General features: G+C 40.5%; 2 protein-coding genes across 3 annotated transcripts in view; one reads left to right on the top strand and one right to left on the bottom strand.

Annotated features, from left to right (window-relative positions):
* Positions 1-21,486, top strand: part of thoc1 (THO complex 1) — a 63,180-nt gene extending 41,694 nt beyond the window's left edge. For both annotated transcript variants that reach the window (XM_052022981.1, XM_052022982.1), the window contains exons 17-21: positions 183-248; positions 1,687-1,770; positions 1,879-2,026; positions 2,869-2,953; positions 16,540-21,486. In XM_052022981.1, the coding sequence (XP_051878941.1) occupies positions 183-248; positions 1,687-1,770; positions 1,879-2,026; positions 2,869-2,953; positions 16,540-16,832 (676 nt within the window). In that variant the 3' untranslated portion in view covers positions 16,833-21,486. The remainder of the gene's footprint in view (positions 1-182; positions 249-1,686; positions 1,771-1,878; positions 2,027-2,868; positions 2,954-16,539) is intronic.
* Positions 21,487-21,635: 149 nt separating this feature from the next.
* Positions 21,636-22,463, bottom strand: part of usp14 (ubiquitin specific peptidase 14 (tRNA-guanine transglycosylase)) — a 38,806-nt gene continuing 37,978 nt past the window's right edge. Inside the window, exon 16 of the mRNA XM_052022984.1 lies at positions 21,636-22,062. Coding sequence (XP_051878944.1) covers positions 21,911-22,062 — 152 coding nt within the window. The 3' untranslated portion in view covers positions 21,636-21,910. The remainder of the gene's footprint in view (positions 22,063-22,463) is intronic.

Below are 22,463 nucleotides of genomic sequence, written 5' to 3'. Positions count from 1 at the left end.
GGAGATTTTGGTGATCTGCATGAGGGGTACAGCAGTGAATTGTAAATAATTTTTGCAGCTAGCTTACTAGCACAATTTCTATTTGGAGGATTATTCTCTTATAGTGTTCAAACCAACTTATTTTGTAAATTACGTTGGTCGTATACTTCACATCTAATAAATAGTCATTTTGTTTCCCACAGTGAAGAGCTGACACGGCTATGGAATCTCTGCCCTGATAACATGGAGGCGTGCAAGTCTGAGAGCAGGTAAGAGAAACAATTTAACTACACTTCATATAGCAGTTAGTTTTAATAAAGATGGGATATGCTGGTGATACACGGCATCTGTGGTGAGAGAAACCTTGTTAACGCATCAGAATGATGACCTTTCATCAAAACTGAATAAGGTAATGCTGGAAATGCTTAGCAGATCAAGTAACAGCTGCTGAGAAAAACATTTACCTCTTTCTTGCTCTTCCTTTACATTCCTACAGACAGACTGGCTATAATTAACAAGCATACATCATCCTCTCTTTGACAGCATCAGCAGTATTTGCATCACTGGACAATCTAAGTCTCTACCCTGCCACAGACATTCACTTCGTCCACTCTGTCTCTCCTGCTCTCTACAACTTAAAGCAGTCTTGTTTTCTCACATTTCCAGTTCTTATTAAAAGTCATCAATTTGAAACGTTAACTCAGTTTCTTTCTCCACAAATGCTGCCTGACCTGCTGACTATTTCTAACATATTAAGGGAGGTAAATATCTACTGCATTCGGTGCTTTGTGTGGCCTCCTCTACATTGGCAAGACCAAACGCAGACTAGGTGATTGTTTCGCAGAACACCTGCACTCCCTCCATAACTGTGATCTGCATCTCCCCATTGCCAGTCACTTCAATTCCCCCTCCCACTCCATCACAGCTATGTCAGTCCTCAGCCTCCTCCACTGCCAGAAGAATTCCAAGCGCAAACTGGAGGAATTCCCCACACCCTCCCCCACCCAGCATGCCTCTTCTTTTCTTCCCTTTCCTAGCCTAACTTTTTTTTCTACCTGCATTTTCCTCCTTGCCTTTGACCCATCCCCTGGTGGATCTGCTCTCCCCTCCTCCCCCGCACCTGCCTCTCACTGCTTGATTTTTTCCCTCCTATATATTGGGCTTCCTCTTTTCCTATCTTCAGTCCTGAAGAAGGGTCCTGACCCAAAACATTGACCTCCTGCTTTTCTCCACAAATGCTGACTGACCTGCTGAGTTCCTCTAGCACCATAGTGTTTTTCAGTTTGCTTTTGGATTTAGTTTTACTGCTCCCTTTGCACAAGTGAAGAACCATCACTGAGCCTATTTGGGATTCGTGACTGTGGTAGTGCAAAGACTGTGATCTGCTATGAAGATGAGAGATAGGATTCTGCTCCAAATTTGTAGTTTTTCATTAAGATGTGAAGTAGTAAGAGGCAGCAGTTACACCCATTACTGACAGATTTAAGTGCAAATAATTCTGCCAGATGATCTAGTTCTTGTTGTGATTAATCTTTTTTGTGTATACTATAATTTATAATCCAGTGAACAAAAGCACATTTATATTCATGCAAAAGTTATTTTTAAACTATTAATTTGGCTGTGATTATTATGTTTTGATCTTCAGTTTGATATGATTTATGTGGATAGATTTTTTTTTCCCTAATAAGTTAATGCTCATGATTTCAGGGAGTTTATGCCCAGTTTAGAAGAGTTTTTTGAAGAAGCTATTGAACAAGCTGATCCCGAGAACATGGTTGAAGAAGAGTATAAGTAAGTTATATTTCACAAACTTAAAGATGTAATTCTGTTAACTACTCAAAATTATGATTATCAGAAATATGTTCACATTCCAACATAGTTTTTAATTTAATTACACAGGGTGGTAAATAATTCCAATTATGGTTGGAGGGCATTGAGGCTGCTTGCTCGAAGAAGTCCGCATTTTTTCCAGCCAACTAATCAACAATTCAAGAGTTTGCCCGAGTACCTAGACAATATGGTTATCAAATTGGCTAAGGAATTACCTGTGAGTATGTCTGCTTCATATTCAGGATTTAATTATGCAATACAGATGCATAATATTGCATTGCCATATTATTGAAAATGCATCTAAATAACACTTGTTTAGAATATGATGTTCTGATTCATCAAGTCAACGGGTCCATCAGTAACTTAACATTGTGGAAGTGTCTGCAAACACCTACTTCTGCTTCCCTTGCTACAACCAAAATATAAGTTGTATTTAAGTTTTGTGACAAGTTCAAAAAGCTAACCTTTTACTCAAAAATGTTAAGACCATTTAGGATAGTGAAGTATTTGGTGAAAAAAGCTTACTTTGATGTAATGCTTTCTAAAAAAAAAATGAACCAAAGCACCTCTCAAAGTATTTGGGGACTGAGGGCAAGAGGACTTGGTCAGAGTAAATTAAAGGTTTCAAGGGGTCTCTGCAGAGGCATTACATTGGAGAGACCAAGAGGAAAAGTTCAAGTGTTTGCCAGTTTGGGTGGAAATTGAACAGTTGAAAGTGGAGTGAAGCATGGAAAGAATTAAAATGAGATTGGAATGGAAACGCGAGGTGAATAAGGCTGTTGAAATGGAGAGGAAAAGGCTAAGGGAATTTGAAATCAGTGCATGAAAGAATGGAAGCCTTGTGAATGTCTATGATCACAGAAATGAGGGCTAAATGAGATAATGTGTTCTGGTGACGGAAGTTCTAGTTTTATATTTGCTTATTAAAGTAACTGCTCTTAGTTATGTATGACATGTAGGATTTACGACAGACAAGATTTAACGTCAAAATCTCAGGGATAAAGGAGTCTTTAAAACTTGAATTGCTTGTCAACAAATCACTCTTCTGATTGCTTCCAGCCTCCATCTGAAGAAATAAAGACAGCAGAGGATGAAGATGAGGAAGAAGACAATGATGATGCACTTCTAAAAGAAAGCAATGAAAGTAAGTCTGTGATTCAGATATTACATGAAATGTATTGAAAGTTCAATGCTACTCAACATTATTATATCAGATATGGGGCCTGTTAATATAATTAAGTCTTCAATGTTTTCCTCCAACCCCTGTCCCTGAGTTGGTAGCATTGATAATAAACTAAGGAATGGATGAATAATATTAATAGAAGGATAATTAGAAACGTTAAAGGAAAACTCCAAATTTAAAACAGCATACTTTACCACAAAGCAGCTTTGCCAGTTCCTAGAGAATTTTCAATTTAATTATTTAATTGTGAATGTTTGGGCAGATGTCTCACCAATTTGTTATCAGTCACTAATTGCCCAGAAAATGCTGTTAGCCATAGTTGTCACCACATGACAAGTGTCAGGTAGTCTGCTGCTGGCTGAAAAATACATGGGAATCTAGGAGATTTATGAATTTTGTAAATATGGACCTGGACTTTGTAATCAACACCACAGCTACAATGCCTGATCTCAAAGAAATCTGCTCATAAAGATTGGTTAATCTTCAGTATTTATCTTTGTGGGGTGGATTACCCTTTTCCTAATGTTATGTTTTTGGGTATTAAGGGAAGCTCTGGCATCTAGCAAAGGTGATATCAATAGGAAGATTAAGCAGTTATTCACTTGCAAAAAAAAATTGCATCAAAAATGTTCTAGCATGTGATTAAGTTCAGATGGCAAACATGGAAGTAAAAGTACAAGTTCTAACTTGAACATTTACAGAGCACAAAATAAAGATTAGAGTGAATACAATTTTACAAGAGATTTCAAAAAAACACTTTTTATACAAGCCTCTCCGGCTTTAACAGAACACTGTTTTCTTGTGTGTATCATCATTTCATCTATATCAAAATTTTGTTTTTATATAAAGTATGCAATTTTGAAATAAAGAAATGGAATCCATGCATGAACAATTAGCTGTTTCAGGGTTAAAGAGGTTATTTAGTGTTAATTCTGGCCTCATATGGAATTAAAAACTTATTCAACTTCTGCAACAAAGTGTAATTTTTTACAGGGCCTTTTTGCATAAGTGGTTATCTTAAGTTCTCATCATTACACTGATTTCTGGTGATTAACAGGAGATTGATGCAAAAATATGTCCCATCGGAGGACCAGAGAATCGCTGACAATTCACGGACTTGCACCTCGACTTCTGCATATTCAAATACTGTTTTCGTCATATTTCTTTCAATATGATAGTGAGAGCTAACAGGTTCACCATTGTTTCTGATGATGGCAGAGCCCAACATAACTGAAGCAAGAAAATTTACATTTATGATTAGTCAGTGAGGAAAATTGTTGCCATTGCTGTGAGGTAGAACTCGAATAGTACTAGTAATTCACCATTCAAACCAGTTGAGTAGTAGTTCTTATGATTGTATTTCTTTGCATCAGTGACGGCTGTGGGTTCTATGGGTATTTAAAAAAAATTATAAATCATCCGAGCAATTCTAAGGATTTCTTTTTCTGACAGACTGACCCTTTTAATGAAAATTTATGAAATGCTACTATTTTGTCTGAAATTATGCCACATTTAAAGGCATGAGTGTGCTGACATTGTTCAGAACTGTTGCTGCTGGAGCCCATTGTTTACGCACGTTGTGGTATGTGATTACTATTCTGGTTTCAGATGACATTTCACCATTAAGAGGACAAAGGCCAATCTATTCTCCACACATAGGTTGTAGTGTAAATTTCATACTTAATCAGCAGTGCTTAACTGGAGCACTCATTAAAAGTGATAAGCCTGGGGGTAGAGAGTATTTGTATGATGAATCATAAAATTTACAGTGATTCGATCAGAGTTAGGAATTACAAGTCAATAAATGACTAGAAAAAGTCATAACATTCATTTGTAAATCATAAATGTAACAAACAAATGCAGCTCTCAGAAATATAAAACTATTTCATGAAATCTTCATTTTTTTTTAAATACAACCTCCAATGTTGACATTTCTAGTTTCCCATGTATTTCAGCCAACAACAGCAGGCTACCTGACATCATCGTCTGGTGACAAAAGGCTGCTAAAGACCTCTCCCAAGCAGTTAATGGTTGCAATCAGGTAGGTAGAAACATCCATTTTGAAGGCACTTTTATATTGTTACATGGGGTCCTGGGGAACATTCCTCATATGGAGATCTGTGACCTTCATGTGCCACACTACCCCATCAGACCTATTAGAAGCTGAAAACTAGTCTTGTAGGTAAGAGGGAATAAGACCAAAGGAAAGGAGGAATAGACTATGTGGCCTCTTGAGTTTGTCTGCCTTTCAATAAGTTCATGGCAGACCTTGTGCCTTGTCCACTTTCCCACCAATCCCATAGCCCTTGAATATATTCAGAATTGAAATTTATATTTTTGGGTCCAAAGGGAATCAGTGACCTGGCATCCACTGCCCTTCAGGGTTGAGTGTGATGTTATTGGAGAACCATCCCTTAAATATAATAATGTATGTAATCTAGATTTTCATGTCCCATAATTGACTCAGGAATAGGTGACAGGAGCATTGAGCATTTACAGTTAACATTCATTACAAAAGATTTGGGATTTTAGGAACTGGGAGTATGCTGTTTCTGGAGTTTTCCTTAATGTTTAAGCTATGAATGTCATACATTTTCATATCAGTAACTCATCTATTTGTTGAAGCATGCAAGATTTCATTGTAGCTTCATCCTCTCTGTCTCCATTCCAATGTAACATGCAGGTGATTGTTTATACTACAGTAAGTAGAAGAGCCTATCGCTAATGCTACTGGAGTACCTCCTGGGTTCCTTCAAAGATCTGCTATTAAGAGCAACTAACAAATAGTATTTTTTACATGAAGAAACATCTTTTTCAAATTGGTATAAGGAAAATTGATGAGAATAGAATGGAAAAAGGTAGGTTTTAGATAGCATTTTAAAGATGAAGAGAGAAATCATGCACAGTGTTTCAAAGTTCCAGAGTTTAGGAATAAAGTGGTTGATGATTTTGCCATCAAAGGTGGGAAGGCAGAATCAAAGAAATGGAACATCTGTAAGGGAATGAGTTTGGGGACATTACAGAGATGAGTTTCAAACTCACTGTCTTAGAGATGAACAGGACACCAAAATTATTAATGATTGAGCCTGAGAAAGGAATAGGAAGGTTGCAGAGAGACCTAGATAGTTTAGGAGAATGGGCAAAGAAATGGCAGATGAACCATAGAACCATACAGCACAAAACAGGCCCTTCGGCCCACCGTGTCGTGCTGTCCATCAGACCACCCTCACACTACCTAACCCCTTCCTCCCGCATATCCCTCTATCTCACGTTCCTCCATATGCCTATCCAACAAGCTCTTGAACCTGTTCAATGTATCTGCCTCCACCACCACCCCAGGCAGTGCATTCCATGCACCAACCACTCTCTGGGTGAAAAACCTCCCTCTGACATCTCCCCTGAACCTCCCACCCATAACCTTAAAGCCATGACCTCTCGTCTTGAGCATTGGTGCCCTGGGAAGGAGGCGCTGACTGTCTACTCTATCTATTCCTCTCAATATTTTATATACCTCTATCGTGTCTCCTCTCATCCTCCTCCTTTCCAGTGAATAAAGCCCTAGCACCTTAAGCCTCTCCTCATATTCAATACCCTTCACTCCAGGCAGCATCCTGGTAAATCTCCTCTGCACCCTCTCCAATGCCTCCACATCCTTCCTATAATGAGGCGACCAGAACTGAACACAGTACTCTAAATGTGGCCTAACTAGAGTTTTGTAAAGCTGCATCATAACCTCGCGGCTCTTAAACTCAATCCCACGATTTATGAAAGTCAACATCCCATTGGCCTTCTTAACTGCTCTTTCCACCTGTGAGGCAACTTTCAACGAACTGTGAATATGAACCCCCAGATCCCTCTGCTCCTCCGCACTGCCAAGTACCTTGCCGTTTCCCTGTACTCTGCCCTGGAGTTTGTCCTTCCAAAGTGTACCACCTCACACTTCTCCGGATTGAACTCCATCTGCCACTTGTCAGCCCAGCTCTGCATCCTATCAATATTCCTCTGTAAGCTCCGACAGCCCTCCACACTATCCACAACACCGCCTATCTTAGTGTCGTCCGCAAACTTACTAACCCAGCCCTCCACCCCCTCATCTAAGTCATCTATAAATATCACAAAAAGTAGAGGTCCCAGAACCGATCCCTGCGGGACACCACTAGTCACTGCCTTCCAATCCGAGGGCACTCCTTCCACCACAACCCTCTGCTTTCTACATGCAAGCCAATTCCTAATCCACACAGCCAAGCTTCCTTGGATCCCTTGGCCTCTGACCTTCTGAAGAAGCCTACCATGAGGAACCTTATCAAATGCCTTACTAAAATCCATGTAAACCACATCCACCACACTGCCCTCATCAATCTTCCTGGTCACCTCCTCAAACAATTCTATCAGGCTTGTGAGGCAAGATCTTCCCTTCACAAAGCCATGCTGGCTGTCCCTAATCAGTCCATGATTCTCTAGGTGTTCATAAATCCTATCCCTTAGAATCCTTTCTAACAGCTTACCCACCACAGACGTGAGACTCACCGGTCTATAATTCCCTGGCCTATCCCTATTACCTTTTTTGAACAAGGGGACCGCATTCGCAATCCTCCGGCACCACCCCTGTGGACAACGAGGACTCAAAGATCCTTACCAGCGGTTCAGCAATCTCCTCCCTAGCCTCTCGAAGCAGCCTGGGGAAAATCCCGTCAGGCCCCGGAGATTTATCTGTCTTAATATCATTTAACAACTTCAACACATCCTCTCTCTTGATATCAACAACCTCGAGAACATTACCCCTACCAGCACTCCCTTCCGCATCATCAAGACCCCTCTCCCTGGTGAATACCGAAGAGAAGTACTCATTCAGAACTTCTCCCACCTTTGTCCTTAATCGGACCTACCTTCACCCTAGCCATCCTCCTACCCTTCACGTACTTGAAAAAGGCCTTGGGATTTTCCTTAACCCTACTAGCCAAAGCCTTTTCATGTCCCCTTCTAGCTCTCCTCAGCCCTTTCTTAAGTTCCTTCCTCGCTACCCTATATTCCTCACGGGCCCTGTCTGAACCTTGCTGCTTATACCTCACGTATGTTACCTTCTTCTCCCTAACAAGTCGTTCCACCTCTCTCGTCACCCACGGTTCCTTCACCCTGCCATTCCTTCTTTGCCTCACTGGGACATATTTATCCCTAACATCCTGCATAAGATCCCTGAATATCGACCACATCCCCATGGTACATTTTCCTTCAAAAAGGACATCCCAATTTACACTCCCAAGTTCTCTCCTTATAGCCTCAGAGTTAGCCCTTCCCCAATTGAGAAACCTCTTGTCCTCTCTGCACCTGTCCCTGTCCATGACAATTTTAAAGGTTATGGAGCAATGGTCACTGTCCCCCAAATGCTCACCCACCAATAGATCCTTCACCTGTCCCGATTCATTTCCTAAAACTAGATCTAACATGGCATTCCCTCTAGTCGGCCTGTCAACATACTGCGTCAGGAATCCCTCCTAGACACATTTAACAAATTCTGTCCCATCTAAACCTTTGGCACTAAGCAGGTTCCAGTCTATATTTGGGAAGTTGAAGTCTCCCATTATAACAACCCTGTTATTTCTGCTTCTCTCCAAACACTGCCTGCCAATCTGCTCCTCTATATCTCTACTGCTACCGGGGGGCCTATAGAATACTCCTAGTAGAGTAACTGCTCCTTTCTTGTTCCTTAACTCCACCCATACGGACTCTGGAGATGATCCTTCTACAACATCCATCTTTTCCACAGCCGTAACAGTGTCCCTGACCAGTATCGCCACCCCTCCCCCTCTTCTCCCCCCTTCCCTATCCCTCTTAAAACACTGAAAACCAGGAATATTCAATATCCACTCCTCTCCTGACGTCAGCCACGTCTCAGTAATAGCCACGATATCAGAGTCCCCCATACTTATCCAAGCCCTCAGTTCATCCCCCTTATTCCTGACACTTCTTGCATTTAAGTAAACACACTTCAGTCCATCTACCTTACTACTTTTACAGCCTGTATTCTGCTTCTCCTTCCCCAAAGCCTCTCTACCTGTTTGATCTAACTTTTCCCCATTCCCTTCTCCCTCTGACCTACTTCTCCGGTTCCCTTCCCCCTCACAAACTAGTTTAAACCCTCCTGTACCACCTTAGCAAATCTCGCTGCAAGGATATTGGCCCCCTTCTGGTTCGGGTGTAACCCGTCCTCCGTACAGGTCTCACCTTCCCGAGAAGAGATCCCAATGATCCAGAAATCTAAAACCCTCCCTCCTGCACCAACTTCTCAGCCACACATTTATCTGCCACCTCCTTCTATTCCTACCTTCACTATCACGTGGCACTGGCAGCAATCCCGAGATTGCTACCCTTGAGGTCCTGTTCCTCAATTTTCTGCCTAGCTCCCTGAACTCGCTCTTCAGGACCTCATCCCCCTTCCTACCTATGTCATTGGTGCCAATATGGACCACAACTTCTGGCTGCTCTCCCTCCCACTCAAGAATTCTGTGGACCCGATCAGTGACATCCCGGACCCTGGCACCTGGGAGGCAACATACCATCCGGGATTCATGCTCACTGCCACAGAACCTCCTGTCTGTTTCCCTGACTATCGAGTCCCCTATCACTACCGCATGTCTCTTTCCCACCCTTCCCTTCTGAGCAGCAGTACCAGTCCCAGTGCCAGAGACCTGGTAACTGCAGCTAGGCCCCTGCAGGTCATCCCCCTCAACAGCTTCCAAGGCAGAAAACTTGTTACTGAGGGGAACAGCCTCTGGGGCTCTCTGTCCTGTCTGCCTGCCTGACTACTTCTTCCTCTTCCCTCCCCTGACTGTCACCATTCTATCTGCCTCCTGAACCTCAGATGTACCTACCCTAAGGGGGGTGACTGTCACCTGATGCACCGTGTCTACATAACTCTCTCCCTCCCTTATGTTGCGCAGTGTTTGTAGCTGCGACTCCAGCTCATCAACTCTGAGCCGAAGTTCATCCAGCCTCAAGCACTTACTGCAGATGTGGCCATCTTGGACCGCAGCAAGGTCCACAAGTTCCCACATCAGACAGCTGCAGCACACCACCATGTCCTCCATCTGACTACCTTTTTTTTCCCCTAGTTAGTCCCACCTACAAATCTATAATGACCAAAAGCTAAACCTTGCCTTTACCTACTTACCAGCTACTTACCCTCCTTGCCCCTTCACGCCGAAGCCCCCTGAGCCAAAGCCCAGAACACTCTGCTCCCTCTCACTCCGCGGCCCGCTCTGACGCTGCCCGCTCTATAGGCTGTTTCCTTTTTAAGCTGCCCGCGCCGCGCCTGCGCAGTCCAGCCCCCACTCGACTACTTAAAAAACTTATTAAAAAATCTAAACCTTACACTAAAAACCCTAACAAAAACTAAGCCTTACACCCAAAAACCCTAATAAAAGTGATAAACAGAGAAAACACTTAGCTGCTCCGAAGTCCTCCGAACCGAAGCCCGAGTCTCATCGAGATGAGATTCAATGTTGAGAAATATGCGGTTGTACACTTTGGAAAAAGAAATAAATGGGCAATTATCTAGAAGGGGAGAAAATTCAAAGTACATAAATACAAAGGGGCTTGGGGGTACTCGTGCAGGATACCCTAAAGGTTAACCACCAGGTTGGATCGGCAGTAAAGAAAGCAAATGCTATATTAGCATTCATTTCGAGAACTATAAAGTATAAAAGTAAGGAAGTGTTGATGAGGCTCTGTGGGGCACTGGTGAGGCCTCATTTGGAACACTATGTGCAGTTTTGGGCCCCTTATCTTAGGAAGGATGTACTGATGTTGGAGAGAATTCAGAAAAGAGCTACAAGGATGATTCCCGGAATGAAAGGGCTTACTTATGATGAGCGTTTGTTGGCTCTTGGACTGTATTCATTGAAGTACAGAAGAATGGGAGGGGACCTCATAGAAACATTTAGAATATTGAAAGGACTGGACAGAGTAGACGTGGTTAAGCTGTTCCCCCAGTGGGTGAGTCCCGGACTAGAGGGCACACTCTTAGAATTAGAGGGTACCTGTTTAGAACAGAAATGAGGAGAAATTTCTTTAGCCAGAGGGTAGTGAAATTATGGAATTCTTTGCTACATACAGCTCTGGAGGCCCGATCATTGGAAGAGGAGATAAACAGGTATCTAATTAGTCACGTTATCAAGGGATATGGGGATAAGGCCAGAAATTGGGGCTAGAGGGAAATAGTATTAGTTTAGCTCATGAAGCAGACTCAATGGGCCGAATGGCCTACTTCTGCTCCTTTGTCTTGTGATCTGGTGAGGGACAGGGGAACAGAGCTGACGGGAAGGGAGTGGAGTTTCTAGCTGGGTCTGGTGGCTTTAGATCTGATGTTGATCAGAGAAATGTAGTGACACTTTTGAGTCCTAGTTTCAGATGAGCAATTTTGCCAGTCTAAAGTAGTTGAAAGAAAGAGTTTTGCTGTGTCAGCATTCCTGGGAAAGCTGAGCCCTTTCTGTGAAAATGTCAATAGAGGATTGGTGAAAGCTAGAACTAGGATCAGTGAAGCTGGAGCTGTGCTGGCTGCATTTGGCTATGAAGAAATCAGAACTAATCTGTTACTCATTAAAAACATCTGTGCAGATTATCGACAACATTGGCTTGGATTTTTTGGTCAGCAGCAGCTGCCATTGCTCATTACTAAGCAGTGTGTTGTCTCTGCTTCAATTGTGTAGATTCCCTGGCAACCTTCCTTTCAAAAGCTGATTCATAGTGGCAATGTCTTGGTAATTTAACTGCCATCTCATGTGGTGGGGTGGGCAGGATAGGTTTGGGGAGAAGCAGAGCAGCCCCAGCCACAAAACAGAATCCCCAGTAAGACATCCAGAAACAATAGTAAATTGAAACATTTTAAAACAAAATTTAAAACATTGAACTAGACTATGATTATACTGTTTTTGAAGATTGTCATTGTCCAGCACTTTATTTCCCACCTCGTCTCTGGAATAAATTTCAACCAGATGTGGCAGGTTTGGCCAAGTTTGATCTGATGCTCCAGTTGTCAGGTTGCTTAGCTGCTGATTGCATTCTGATTTTGTGTTGATGCTTCAGGTTGGGGCATCATTTTTAGGTTTGTGTGATGCTGCACTCACTGAACCAGGGTTCTTTCCCTGATTGTAACTGTAGAGTGGGGATTGCATGTAGATTGTGGTGGTGTACATTGCTGCTTCTCCTAATGGCCCACAGTGATGAATGGCTGCCTAGTTTTGAACTGGCAAATATTCCATTTAGCGTGGTTGTAATTATAATGGCGGAGTTTCCTTGATGGAAGGAAAGGACTCAGTCTGCACAAGGACTGTGCAATGGTGACCTCTGCCATTACTCCCCAACACAGATGGATCTGCCACTAGTATATTGGTGAGATCAACATCATGTAGATTTGTCTTTTGTGTTGGCTCCATCATCATTTTTTTATATCTGTCCCAGTAGAAATAGAGCAATTGAATAGTTCTGGTAAAGAAGGTCAGCATTGTAAACTGATCAAATACTGTGGAAAAGTTGAAGAACATAATGATCTACACAGCAGATGTAACTCATAACCTCAGTTCTTTAACATAATTTAAAGAAATTTCAAAATACAACATGTTTGAGCACCACAAAAAGAAAATGTGATTGAAGATTATGTGGGTATTGGAAAAAATGTGTTAAAGGCAGCAATTATGTTGAAACAAAGGAAAAATAAGTAGTCACGTAGCAAGGATGATCGGGCTGAGCTCAGGATGGGAGTTTGAATGGGAGACCTCGTGGGGATCAAGTAGAGGTAAAGATCAGGGATTCATAACAAACCTATTTTGTGTGACATGGGAGAATTATAGAAGTGCTTAAGGATGCAACTGTCCCTGTACATTAAGGGTTAATTTGCTGAATGTAACTGGAATAATGAGTCATCTTGATTGAAGAGATTAATCATCAAACCAGCTCTATTGGTTTATATCTACTTCACAACAGCTGTGCTTTAATTTGGGTCCTTCTGAAGTCAGGAAGGAACATTGGAGACTGCACCTGGGAATGATAAGACTAGGTGACAGTTGCAGAGAAGCAACAAAGCTGCGGTTCATCAGTCAATAATGAAGATATCACCTTGGAAGGAGAAACAGTTTGTACTTAAATATAAATAAACTGCAGATACAAAGATAGAAAATGCTGGAAATACTCAAGCAGGTCAGGCTGCAACTGCGGGAAGAGAAACAGTCATCTTTTCAAGTCAGAGATCCTACATTAGAACTGAAAAGGAGATAAAAGAAGCTTGTAAAGGGAGGGGAAGGGGATATCTCAGTAAAAACCAATGTGATAATGGGAATAAGCTGTAAATAAGGTTATCTGTTCAATGAATGAGAGGGTGAGACCATAGACAAAAGAATGTGGGAGTTGTGAAATGCAGAGCAGGAGAAGGCCGGGTGGGCTATGTCCTCTGCTCCCAGAGAGAATAAAAAAGAAGCTGAGTTAATATTACAGACAGATGACTGATATAGACAGAGAGCTCAATTTACTTGAAGTTGCAGAATTCATTAGAGTCCATAAGGCTAAGGAGGTTGTCCAAATGCTAGTTTTTTTTTGAGTTTTTAAATCACAAGTGAATGACTAGACTATTGGTAGTGGAGGTTATTTTGCAGGTTAAATGTTTCCTTATTGATGACTGAGACTTCATGATATTTAGAACCATAGAACCATACAGCACAAAACGGGCCCTTTGGCCCACCATGTTGTGCCGTCCATCAGACCACCCTCACACTACCTAACCCCTTCCTCCCGCATATCCCTCTATCTCACATTCCTCCATATGCCTATCCAACAAGCTCTTGAACCTGTTCAATGTATCTGCCTCCACCACCACCCCAGGCAGTGCATTCCATGCACCAACCACTCTCTGGGTGAAAAACCTCCCTCTGACATCTCCCCTGAACCTCCCACCCATAACCTTAAAGCCATGACCTCTCGTCTTGAGCATTGGTGCCCTGGGAAGGAGGCGCTGACTGTCTATCTATTCCTCTCAATATTTTATATACCTCTTTCATGTCTCCTCTCATCCTCCTCCTTTCCAGTGAAATAAAGCCCTAGCACCTTAAGCCTCTCCTCATATTCAATACTCTCCAATCCAGGCAGCATCCTGGTAAATCTCCTCTGCACCCTCTCCAATGCCTCCACATCCTTCCTATAATGAGGCGACCAGAACTGAACACAGTACTCTAAGTGTGGCCTAACTAGAGTTTTGTAAAGCTGCATCATCACCTCGCGGCTCTTAAACTCAATCTCGCGACTTATGAAAGCCAACATCCCATTGGCCTTCTTAACTGCTCTTTCCACCTGAGAGGCAACTTTCAGTGAACTGTGAATATGAACCCCCAGATCCCTCTGCTCCTCCACACTGCCAAGTGCCTTGCCATTCACCCAGTACTCTGCCCTGGAGTTTGTCCTTCCAAAGTGTACCACCTCACATTTCTCCGGATTGAACTCCATCTGCCACTTGTCAGCCCAGCTCTGCATCCTATCAATATCCCTCTGTAAGCTCCGACAGCCCTCCACACTATCCACAACACCGCCTATCTTAGTGTCGTCCGCAAACTTACTAACCCAGCCCTCCACCCCCTCATCTAAGTCATCTATAAATATCACAAAAAGTAGAGGTCCCAGAACCGATCCCTGCGGGACACCACTAGTCACTGCCTTCCAATCCGAGGGCACTCCTTCCACCACAACCCTCTGCTTTCTACATGCAAGCCAATTCCTAATCCACACAGCCAAGCTTCCTTGGATCCCTTGGCCTCTGACCTTCTGAAGAAGCCTACCATGAGGAACCTTATCAAATGCCTTACTAAAATCCATGTAAACCACATCCACCACACTGCCCTCATCAATCTTCCTGGTCACCTCCTCAAAGAACTCTATCAGGCTTGTGAGGCAAGATCTTCCCTTCACAAAGCTATGCTGGCTGAGGGAATCTGGCCAGACTGTGAAGAAATCATCTGCTCAAAGTATAGAAACTTCTCTATTCTGGCATCTGATTGTTCAGAAATCCTGATGTTCCGGCTCCTGGTTCACACATCAGTTTGGAATGTGAGCTAAGGGCTTGGTGTGCAGCGAGGGTTCTTCTATATTGCCTGTTCCCTTTAAACTTGATTTCACTGCAAAATTTAATGTACTATGATGTACTGTATTGTAAAACTCTGATAATTTGGTGGAGCCGAAATCATAGATTTTCTTAATTACTGGATCGTACACTTAGTGTGAAACACAAGTTTCACTTTTGTTTTGAACATGTTATGTGGTAGTATAATAAATTTTCCAGTTAATCTGGTGATTTTAAACAGAATGGGAAATATATATAAGCATTTGAATTGCCATGTTATAGAAGGCTACTGCCCAAGAAAATGGGATTAGCATAGATGGGCCAAAGGGCCTGCTCCAGAGCTACTTGACTCTGGCCATATACCCCACTCACAGTCTGGATTTCCAAACAATTGGATGCTTGAGTCTGCAGCAAAAAACAAACTGCTGGAGGAACTCGGCAGTCAAGCAGTTGATGCAGGGCCTCCACAGATGCTGCTTGATCCATTGAGTTCCCCCAGATTTTTTTTCTTGCAGTTGGCTGCAGAATTCAGTTTTACTGTAAAACAGAAAATGTTAGAAACACGCAGCAGTTTTTTTTTAAGATTTCCAGTATCTGCAGGTTTTTAAAAAATTTTCTATTATTGACTCATGAAACTCCTGAATTGTAGCTACAGCTCCATATTCTAGAATTTATATTTGTCGGTCATTTTTGGGAGTCCTTTAATTTGCTGAGTTAGTGGATTGGTCCTTGTATTGCTAATGAAGTACTTTTGAAGTGCAAGTTCCAACTGTTGTAGAGTGAAAGCTTTCAACCAAGCATTTTATTTGCTTCAGTAGAATAATCTTAGCTCTGGCCTAAATTGAGTAATCAAAATCAAACAAAGCTCTTTTAATTAACAAAACAGTATATAAAGGTACAATTGCATGATGCATATTTTAATAAGTGACAAGTTTAGAATTTAATTTTTCAATAAATGTTGACTAAATGTAGTGACTGTCTGATTAGCTGCTAAATTTAAGAAGAGTCCTTTAAGTATCTTATTAGAAATTGGCACCAGTCTGAAGGTGGTACTTGTGACAATTAGCTAAACATTTTACAAAAAGCTGTCTACAGACTTTTATAAAAAAAACTTTGTCAGAAGTATCCAAGATGATGAATTTAAGGTTTAGAGCCCTGTACTACCACTCATCAACATTGCAAGTTGAAGCTATGACACAATGTGCTACCATGATCTTACTGTGTTTGGTGAAAGGAAGAAAGACTACAATTCACTCTCACTTTCATCATATTCCTGCAAGATAACAAGCAAGTGTTTGATTTTCTTTGGGGCTACTATTTATTGGAACCTAATGTTTTATTCTCATCTGACAAGTTGATCTGGATTATAGTTTGAACAGAATAAAGAGCATGTTTACCTTTGTATGAATTAGGTATCGTAAGTGACATTTAATTTTTTCTTTATTTTTAGGTCCTGATGTGCACACTAAGCTTGTAACAGGTGAACAGATAGATATATTTGCCAGCAAGCTTGGAGAACAGTGGAAAGTATTGGCACCACACTTTGAAATGAAGGAGTCTGACATCTGTGGAATCGAGTCTGATAGTGAGGATGTGAAGATGCGTGCTAAGCTGCTGCTGGTTGCTTGGCATGATCGGGAGGGATTGCAAGCTACAGTGGAGAATTTTTTGTCTGCATTGATTGATGCTGGTTTGACTGAACTTGCAGAAATCCTGACAAATGAGGCTGACAGCATCAGCTAGTTATTAACTAAAGAACTAAACAAGTGTACAAATTGACCTTGTTTTCTTTTTTTACTGTTCTATTTCAAATAATGAGGCAATGAATTTTACAAGTTTTTTATATATATAAACCAGTTTCTGTAATATGGAGATTTTTTGGTTTAACTATCCTTATTACACCTATGTTGATTCAGCTCTAACCAAAAGGATTTGTGTTCATGGCCTAAACTTGGCATGGTGTTTCAATCTCTCCATAGTTAACTTTTACAATGGTAAGGAATTGTTGCCTCATTAAAGTTGCAGCCATCTTAAGTGTAATTCTTAACTCTTATAGCACACTTTTGTATTTGAATTAATTAGTGGATAGATATGAATAACTACTTGCCACCTTCTAAGTTGAAGATGGAAGTATACAAGTAAATGTGATCCATTGTTCAGAATTTCTACTTATGGGAAAGGAGGATCTTAAATTTAGAAATGAAGATGATGTTCTTTTGATTCAGTTGACATCCACCTTGGAGGTACATAATGATAAAGGGTATAATTCAAATCATTTCAGGGTTTTATCTTTATGTTTGCAGCTCAGATTGGATTCTAAGATGTAAAACTTGCCTTGCTATGCTCTGCCAGCACACAACACATAGGAAACATTTGAATGATCAGTGACAGTTTAAGCAATGAATATTGTCCAAATGTACATTTAGAGTTTAGTCCTGCAAATACAAATGCAAAATGTAGAGTTGGTGTGCCCAAACTTTTGATCTCCACATTTTCTAATTGTTCAGTTTTGTTTGAAATCATTTATTTACAAGTTATCATGTAAGCCTAGTAGTGAGTGTAACAAAATTATTTAATGATATGCCACTTGTTATTGATGCAAAAAGATTAGGGTGCCAAGAAGCCAAAACAATACAGATCTGAGCAGCATTGGACTAGGAGGTTAAGAGGTGGGAGCAAATCCACAGATGGTTTTGAACAAAATGAGAATTTAAAATTCATAATGAGTCAAGTATTTGGCTGTGGACCATTCTAAAATACTCCAACAATTTCCTTTAACTGTACTGTAGCCCCTGTTTAAACCCTGTTGCTTTTTCCAGGATTTCAGTTGTGCTAATGCCTCAGCTGTTTACTTTAGGTGTAAAGCCATTTTGCTCACCATCATTTTCGGGCTCTACACCTGCTTATGCCACCTTTCATCTTCCCCTTACAATCATCTACACTTCTAGGTAAGGCCTTTCCAGTTCATAAACCTAGAAGCAAATCTTGTGTTATCATACCATTAACAGAAGAACATATTTCAGGTAACAATTCAGTCATTACAGAAAAGGCTCATTTCTAAAAGTTGTTGCAATTGTTTGGGAAATTAAAAACATCACATTGCTCACAAAGAAAAGCAATACAAATCAGGCAGGCAACTCTTGTTTTAAATTGAAAAGGGAACTACTCAAATCCTGCATATGATTTTAAACAGAACTGTAGATAGCAAAAATCTGAAATTTTCTGAAACTTCTGCAGAGATAGCCTTCTACTCTGATGTAAAGTTAAGCATATGTGTTATATTTTCATAGGCATTGTAATTAGCACCTAAGACAAATACAACTTAATTGAGTAGTAGGAAATCATGCCATGTGTGGATTCTTCAGGACTTACACAGGCATTCATCTAAGAGACACATCCTGTTAAGAACAGTGGTACTAAGGATCTCCTGGAAAGAGTATTTCAGACTTCTCCTCACTGGAACTTGGTCCTTGACACAAGCACCAGTCTTGCTACCTCCTTGACTGATTAGAAATCAAAAAGGCCATTTGTATTAGAGAAGCAAGACCATGGAGCAAATGGTATCCCTGAAGTTTTAAACCTTGACAGAGTTTAGTTACAAGTTCACTACCTCATCTCCCAAGTCTTGGAAGGGGAGGATATGCCAGGAGACCATCCTCAAGAAAGCAATCCAGTTGTAGTAGTGGTCTCCCTGCATTCTACCACAGGAAAGCCCTCTTTAACTGCCTCCTCCCCTGATTATAGGGTGGATTCTATCCATTTTGAGGCGCAATGGACATGATCTGAATTGCATGTTGACTACAAGAGAAATGCAGGAAGTGGCACCAACCCTCAGACAATCATCTCTACATGAAGCATGCAAGTATTGATCACAAAAGTCCAAATAAACCAAACTTGGAGCAGATTTGTATCAAGCAAAGCTACATCATCATACTGGCACTTTTTAAATCTTGCTCGCCACAAATGCTGCACCTTGCCTCCATCAAGCTTCCTGCTCGCGTGGTATCGAACAGCAGGACAAATCATGTCACCTTCACTCCAGAACCAAGGCCACCCCAACTTAAATCATCACAGATACTATAGACTTTCACTGAACCATAACAGAGAATAGGTCTTCCACTTAAATCCACAGAACAAAGGTCATCTACCAATCTATCCTCCAACAATAAAGGTCCATGACATACATAATAATAAAAAAAAAATCACAAGTTTCAAGTTCCAACAACTTGTCCTGGTCCAGCCACAGATGCTATGGGCATAATTACACACGGTCTGCTCCAATGGTTAGGCCACATCATCCCCATGTCTAATCCCAGACTCCAAAAATAGACACTCTTTGCCAAACTGTCACAGCAAGAGATTATCAGATGAAGGGAGAAAAAGATTCAAGTTGGTTCTCAAGGTACATCCACCATCTCAATGGAATCCTTGGACCATGACCACTGAAATTTGAGAAGGCCATCCGGAATGAACCTCAAGTCCATTCACCAAGAACACATCACCTCCCAAATTATCCATCTGACTGCCTAGTCACTCAAGGACAACCTGTCCCACCTGTGGCAGTCTGCAGGCCCCACACTGGCTTCACCTTCAGTGGAAATCATCCTTAACCCTGTTTAAAGACAGACAAACTGGAATACAGTTCTACATCATCAGCCACAGGGGCCAATATACAATATAGATGCTAATGTGAAATTTTAAGTGCCAATATTTATTATTTGGCATTAGTTAAACTTTGACTAATTTCTTTGAGAGCTGCTCTATATTACTTAGAAGTCAAATTATTTAAATTTCTAAGCAAAGGCTATTGTAATAGTATTATAGTTCCATTATCATTGCTTGTGGCAAGCATCATCGTCAGGAGAAAACACAACAGGACTTTACAGCCAATTAATTACTTCTTAAGTGTATCCACTATTGGAATGTAGAGTATCATGATTACAGTTACCTCTGGATAATGCCAATATAGCAAATAAGTAACACGCCATGAATAAGTCATTGAACCCAGAAGAATGTAGTTCTTGCTGATCCTGCTTACCTTTATAGATGGCTGAAGATCCAACCAACCAAAATGAATGTATTTGATGAAAATTCTGAACGAGAGTACCAGCTCAAATTAATGAACCTAGAATTGGAAGCAACTATTTTGCACAGATAAAAAAAATTCCTTGGAGCAAAATTAACATTAAAAGGTATGTTCCAAGATTGCAAGTACAACAAATTTTCCCAAGCAGTAACATTAGCTTTTTAAGTACTTACATAGATTTCTCCATGGAGAAATGGAAGTGGCAAAAAAATTCAGAGAATACCAACTCCATGAGTCCAGAGTTATCATTTTTATTTCATTAGCCAAAATAAAAAAAATAACTTTTTCTTCTGTAGATGTTCTGATCTGCTAAATGTTTCCAACATTTTCGATTATTATTTCAGATTTCTAGCATCTGCAGTTTTGAGCCATGTTGATTCCTAGAGATGAACCTTCATGATTCATCGGGCTTCCACTTGATTAATGTGTAAATGTGCAAGATCAGCAGCAGTGTATAATGCAAGTTTGTGCCCACTACCTTGGCAGCTGCCATGATTCTTTTTATTCACAAATCATTTGCCTTCCCATTCTTTGCTACAGCAAGCTAATGTGTGCATTTGTTTTCTGAAGAAGAATGAGCAATCCACAGTTCAGTAAATAAAGGGAGATGGGAAGGGTAAATTAGCCATCATCATACATTTGACAAATTCCATTAATGCTGATCCACTCTCTATCAATTTGGATTTTGCTCTTGAATGGTTTCAAAGTGGATGGTGTTTGGAACTCCACTGATTCTAATCACATATTGGACAACCATCTTGTTAAAAGAAAAAAGCTCTGCAGTCTCTGCAGGGTTTACAAACTCATATTTCTTAGTACGGCATAGGTGTAATTTTCTTCATAAAGTTCAAAAAGCTACACTTTAAGCTTGAAATTTAGGGAAATAAGCAGAGAGAAAAACAGATCAGGCACCAGCCATTGCAGAGGACAGACAACCCAATGAAGTTCCTTACCCAGGCTGATACGAATCAAGCCTCAAGACAGGACATAAGCTTATTATCATATTATTCACTCTTGGAAAAGAAAAGCTTAATCCACACACAACTTTAGAAATTTAGGTTTGGGGGACTTTAATCTAATATTATTGGGTGATGAATCACAAACAGGTTCAAACAATTAAGTTATTTTTCCAATTATGTTCAAATAATAGTTGAACTTCAAAGTTTTAGCAAATCATAAGGTTTATGAATTTACTTTGTACAATAAAATGTGGTTTCAGGCAAACTAGTTTTGGTTGGAACAGCAATACAATGGTTAGAAAAACTAGAACTTTTTAGAATTAGGCTTAATTGCAATGTAAAATTTACAATGCAAATTTACATTGTACTTTTAATTTGAAATACACATTTAAGAGAAACCCCATTCAATGGGATATTTATTTTTCTAATGCAGTATCACACATCCACTCACCAGTAATCACATTTGACTGAAAACCAGAAACTGGAGGAAGAAACCCAAGATTTATGGATCACTTTTATTATTATTATTATTCCACATGGAGAAGTGGCAGAATTAAGAACAGATCAAATCCACAGGTCTTCTTCAACTAATACCTGATTTGTTTTGAAAGGTTTGGTAGGTGATGTTAAGCAATACCAGGGTCACAGTTAAGACAACACCTTCCCTTTGCAGTCTTACTTCCAATTAAGGTAAGCCACAGAAAGTGAAGGCATTGCACAACAGTAATAGCCATGCAGGATAAGGAAAATGAAGGTAGTTGTGCTCAATTATGACATCACTGCGGGGCTTCATCTTCAATTACTTCTAGTCTACGAGGCCCGTACAGTAGAACATAGGCTATGTGCCAGTCACCACCACCAGACAACTTTAGAATATCCTCCGGTGCCACAACGCTGACTTTATCATCATCGAATTTAATCCACTCATCTAAAAATCAAATCAATACAAATGAGAAATGGAAACCTTAACGTTTAGGAACACAAACATTTGTTGCAATATAGATTTACATGCAGGTCTTGCTGACTAATGTCTAAATTTACTTCAAAATTGTCCTTTCAGCACAGAATGCAGTTGCAACAGGCAAGATGTGCAACAGCTGCAATTCATACCTATAGCAATTCATATACAAATGTAAAAAATATAAAAACTTAATAAAACTAAGTAAAGGCTGCCAAGGACCATTTTTATTTTTAAATGTTAGCAATGTTGAATTTCTCCAATTGATACTAAAAAAGGAAAGCCTCCTAATGTTAGATAATGCAAACTAATTATATAAATCAGTTTGCATTAATTATATAAAACTAATAATACTTATATCAATTATATAA

The sequence above is a fragment of the Pristis pectinata genome, chromosome 9 (assembly GCF_009764475.1).
Source record: "Pristis pectinata isolate sPriPec2 chromosome 9, sPriPec2.1.pri, whole genome shotgun sequence".
NCBI classification, from domain to species: Eukaryota; Metazoa; Chordata; class Chondrichthyes; order Rhinopristiformes; family Pristidae; genus Pristis; species Pristis pectinata.
Note: the sequence above shows the minus strand (reverse complement) of the source record. Positions and strands in the feature narration are given on the sequence as shown.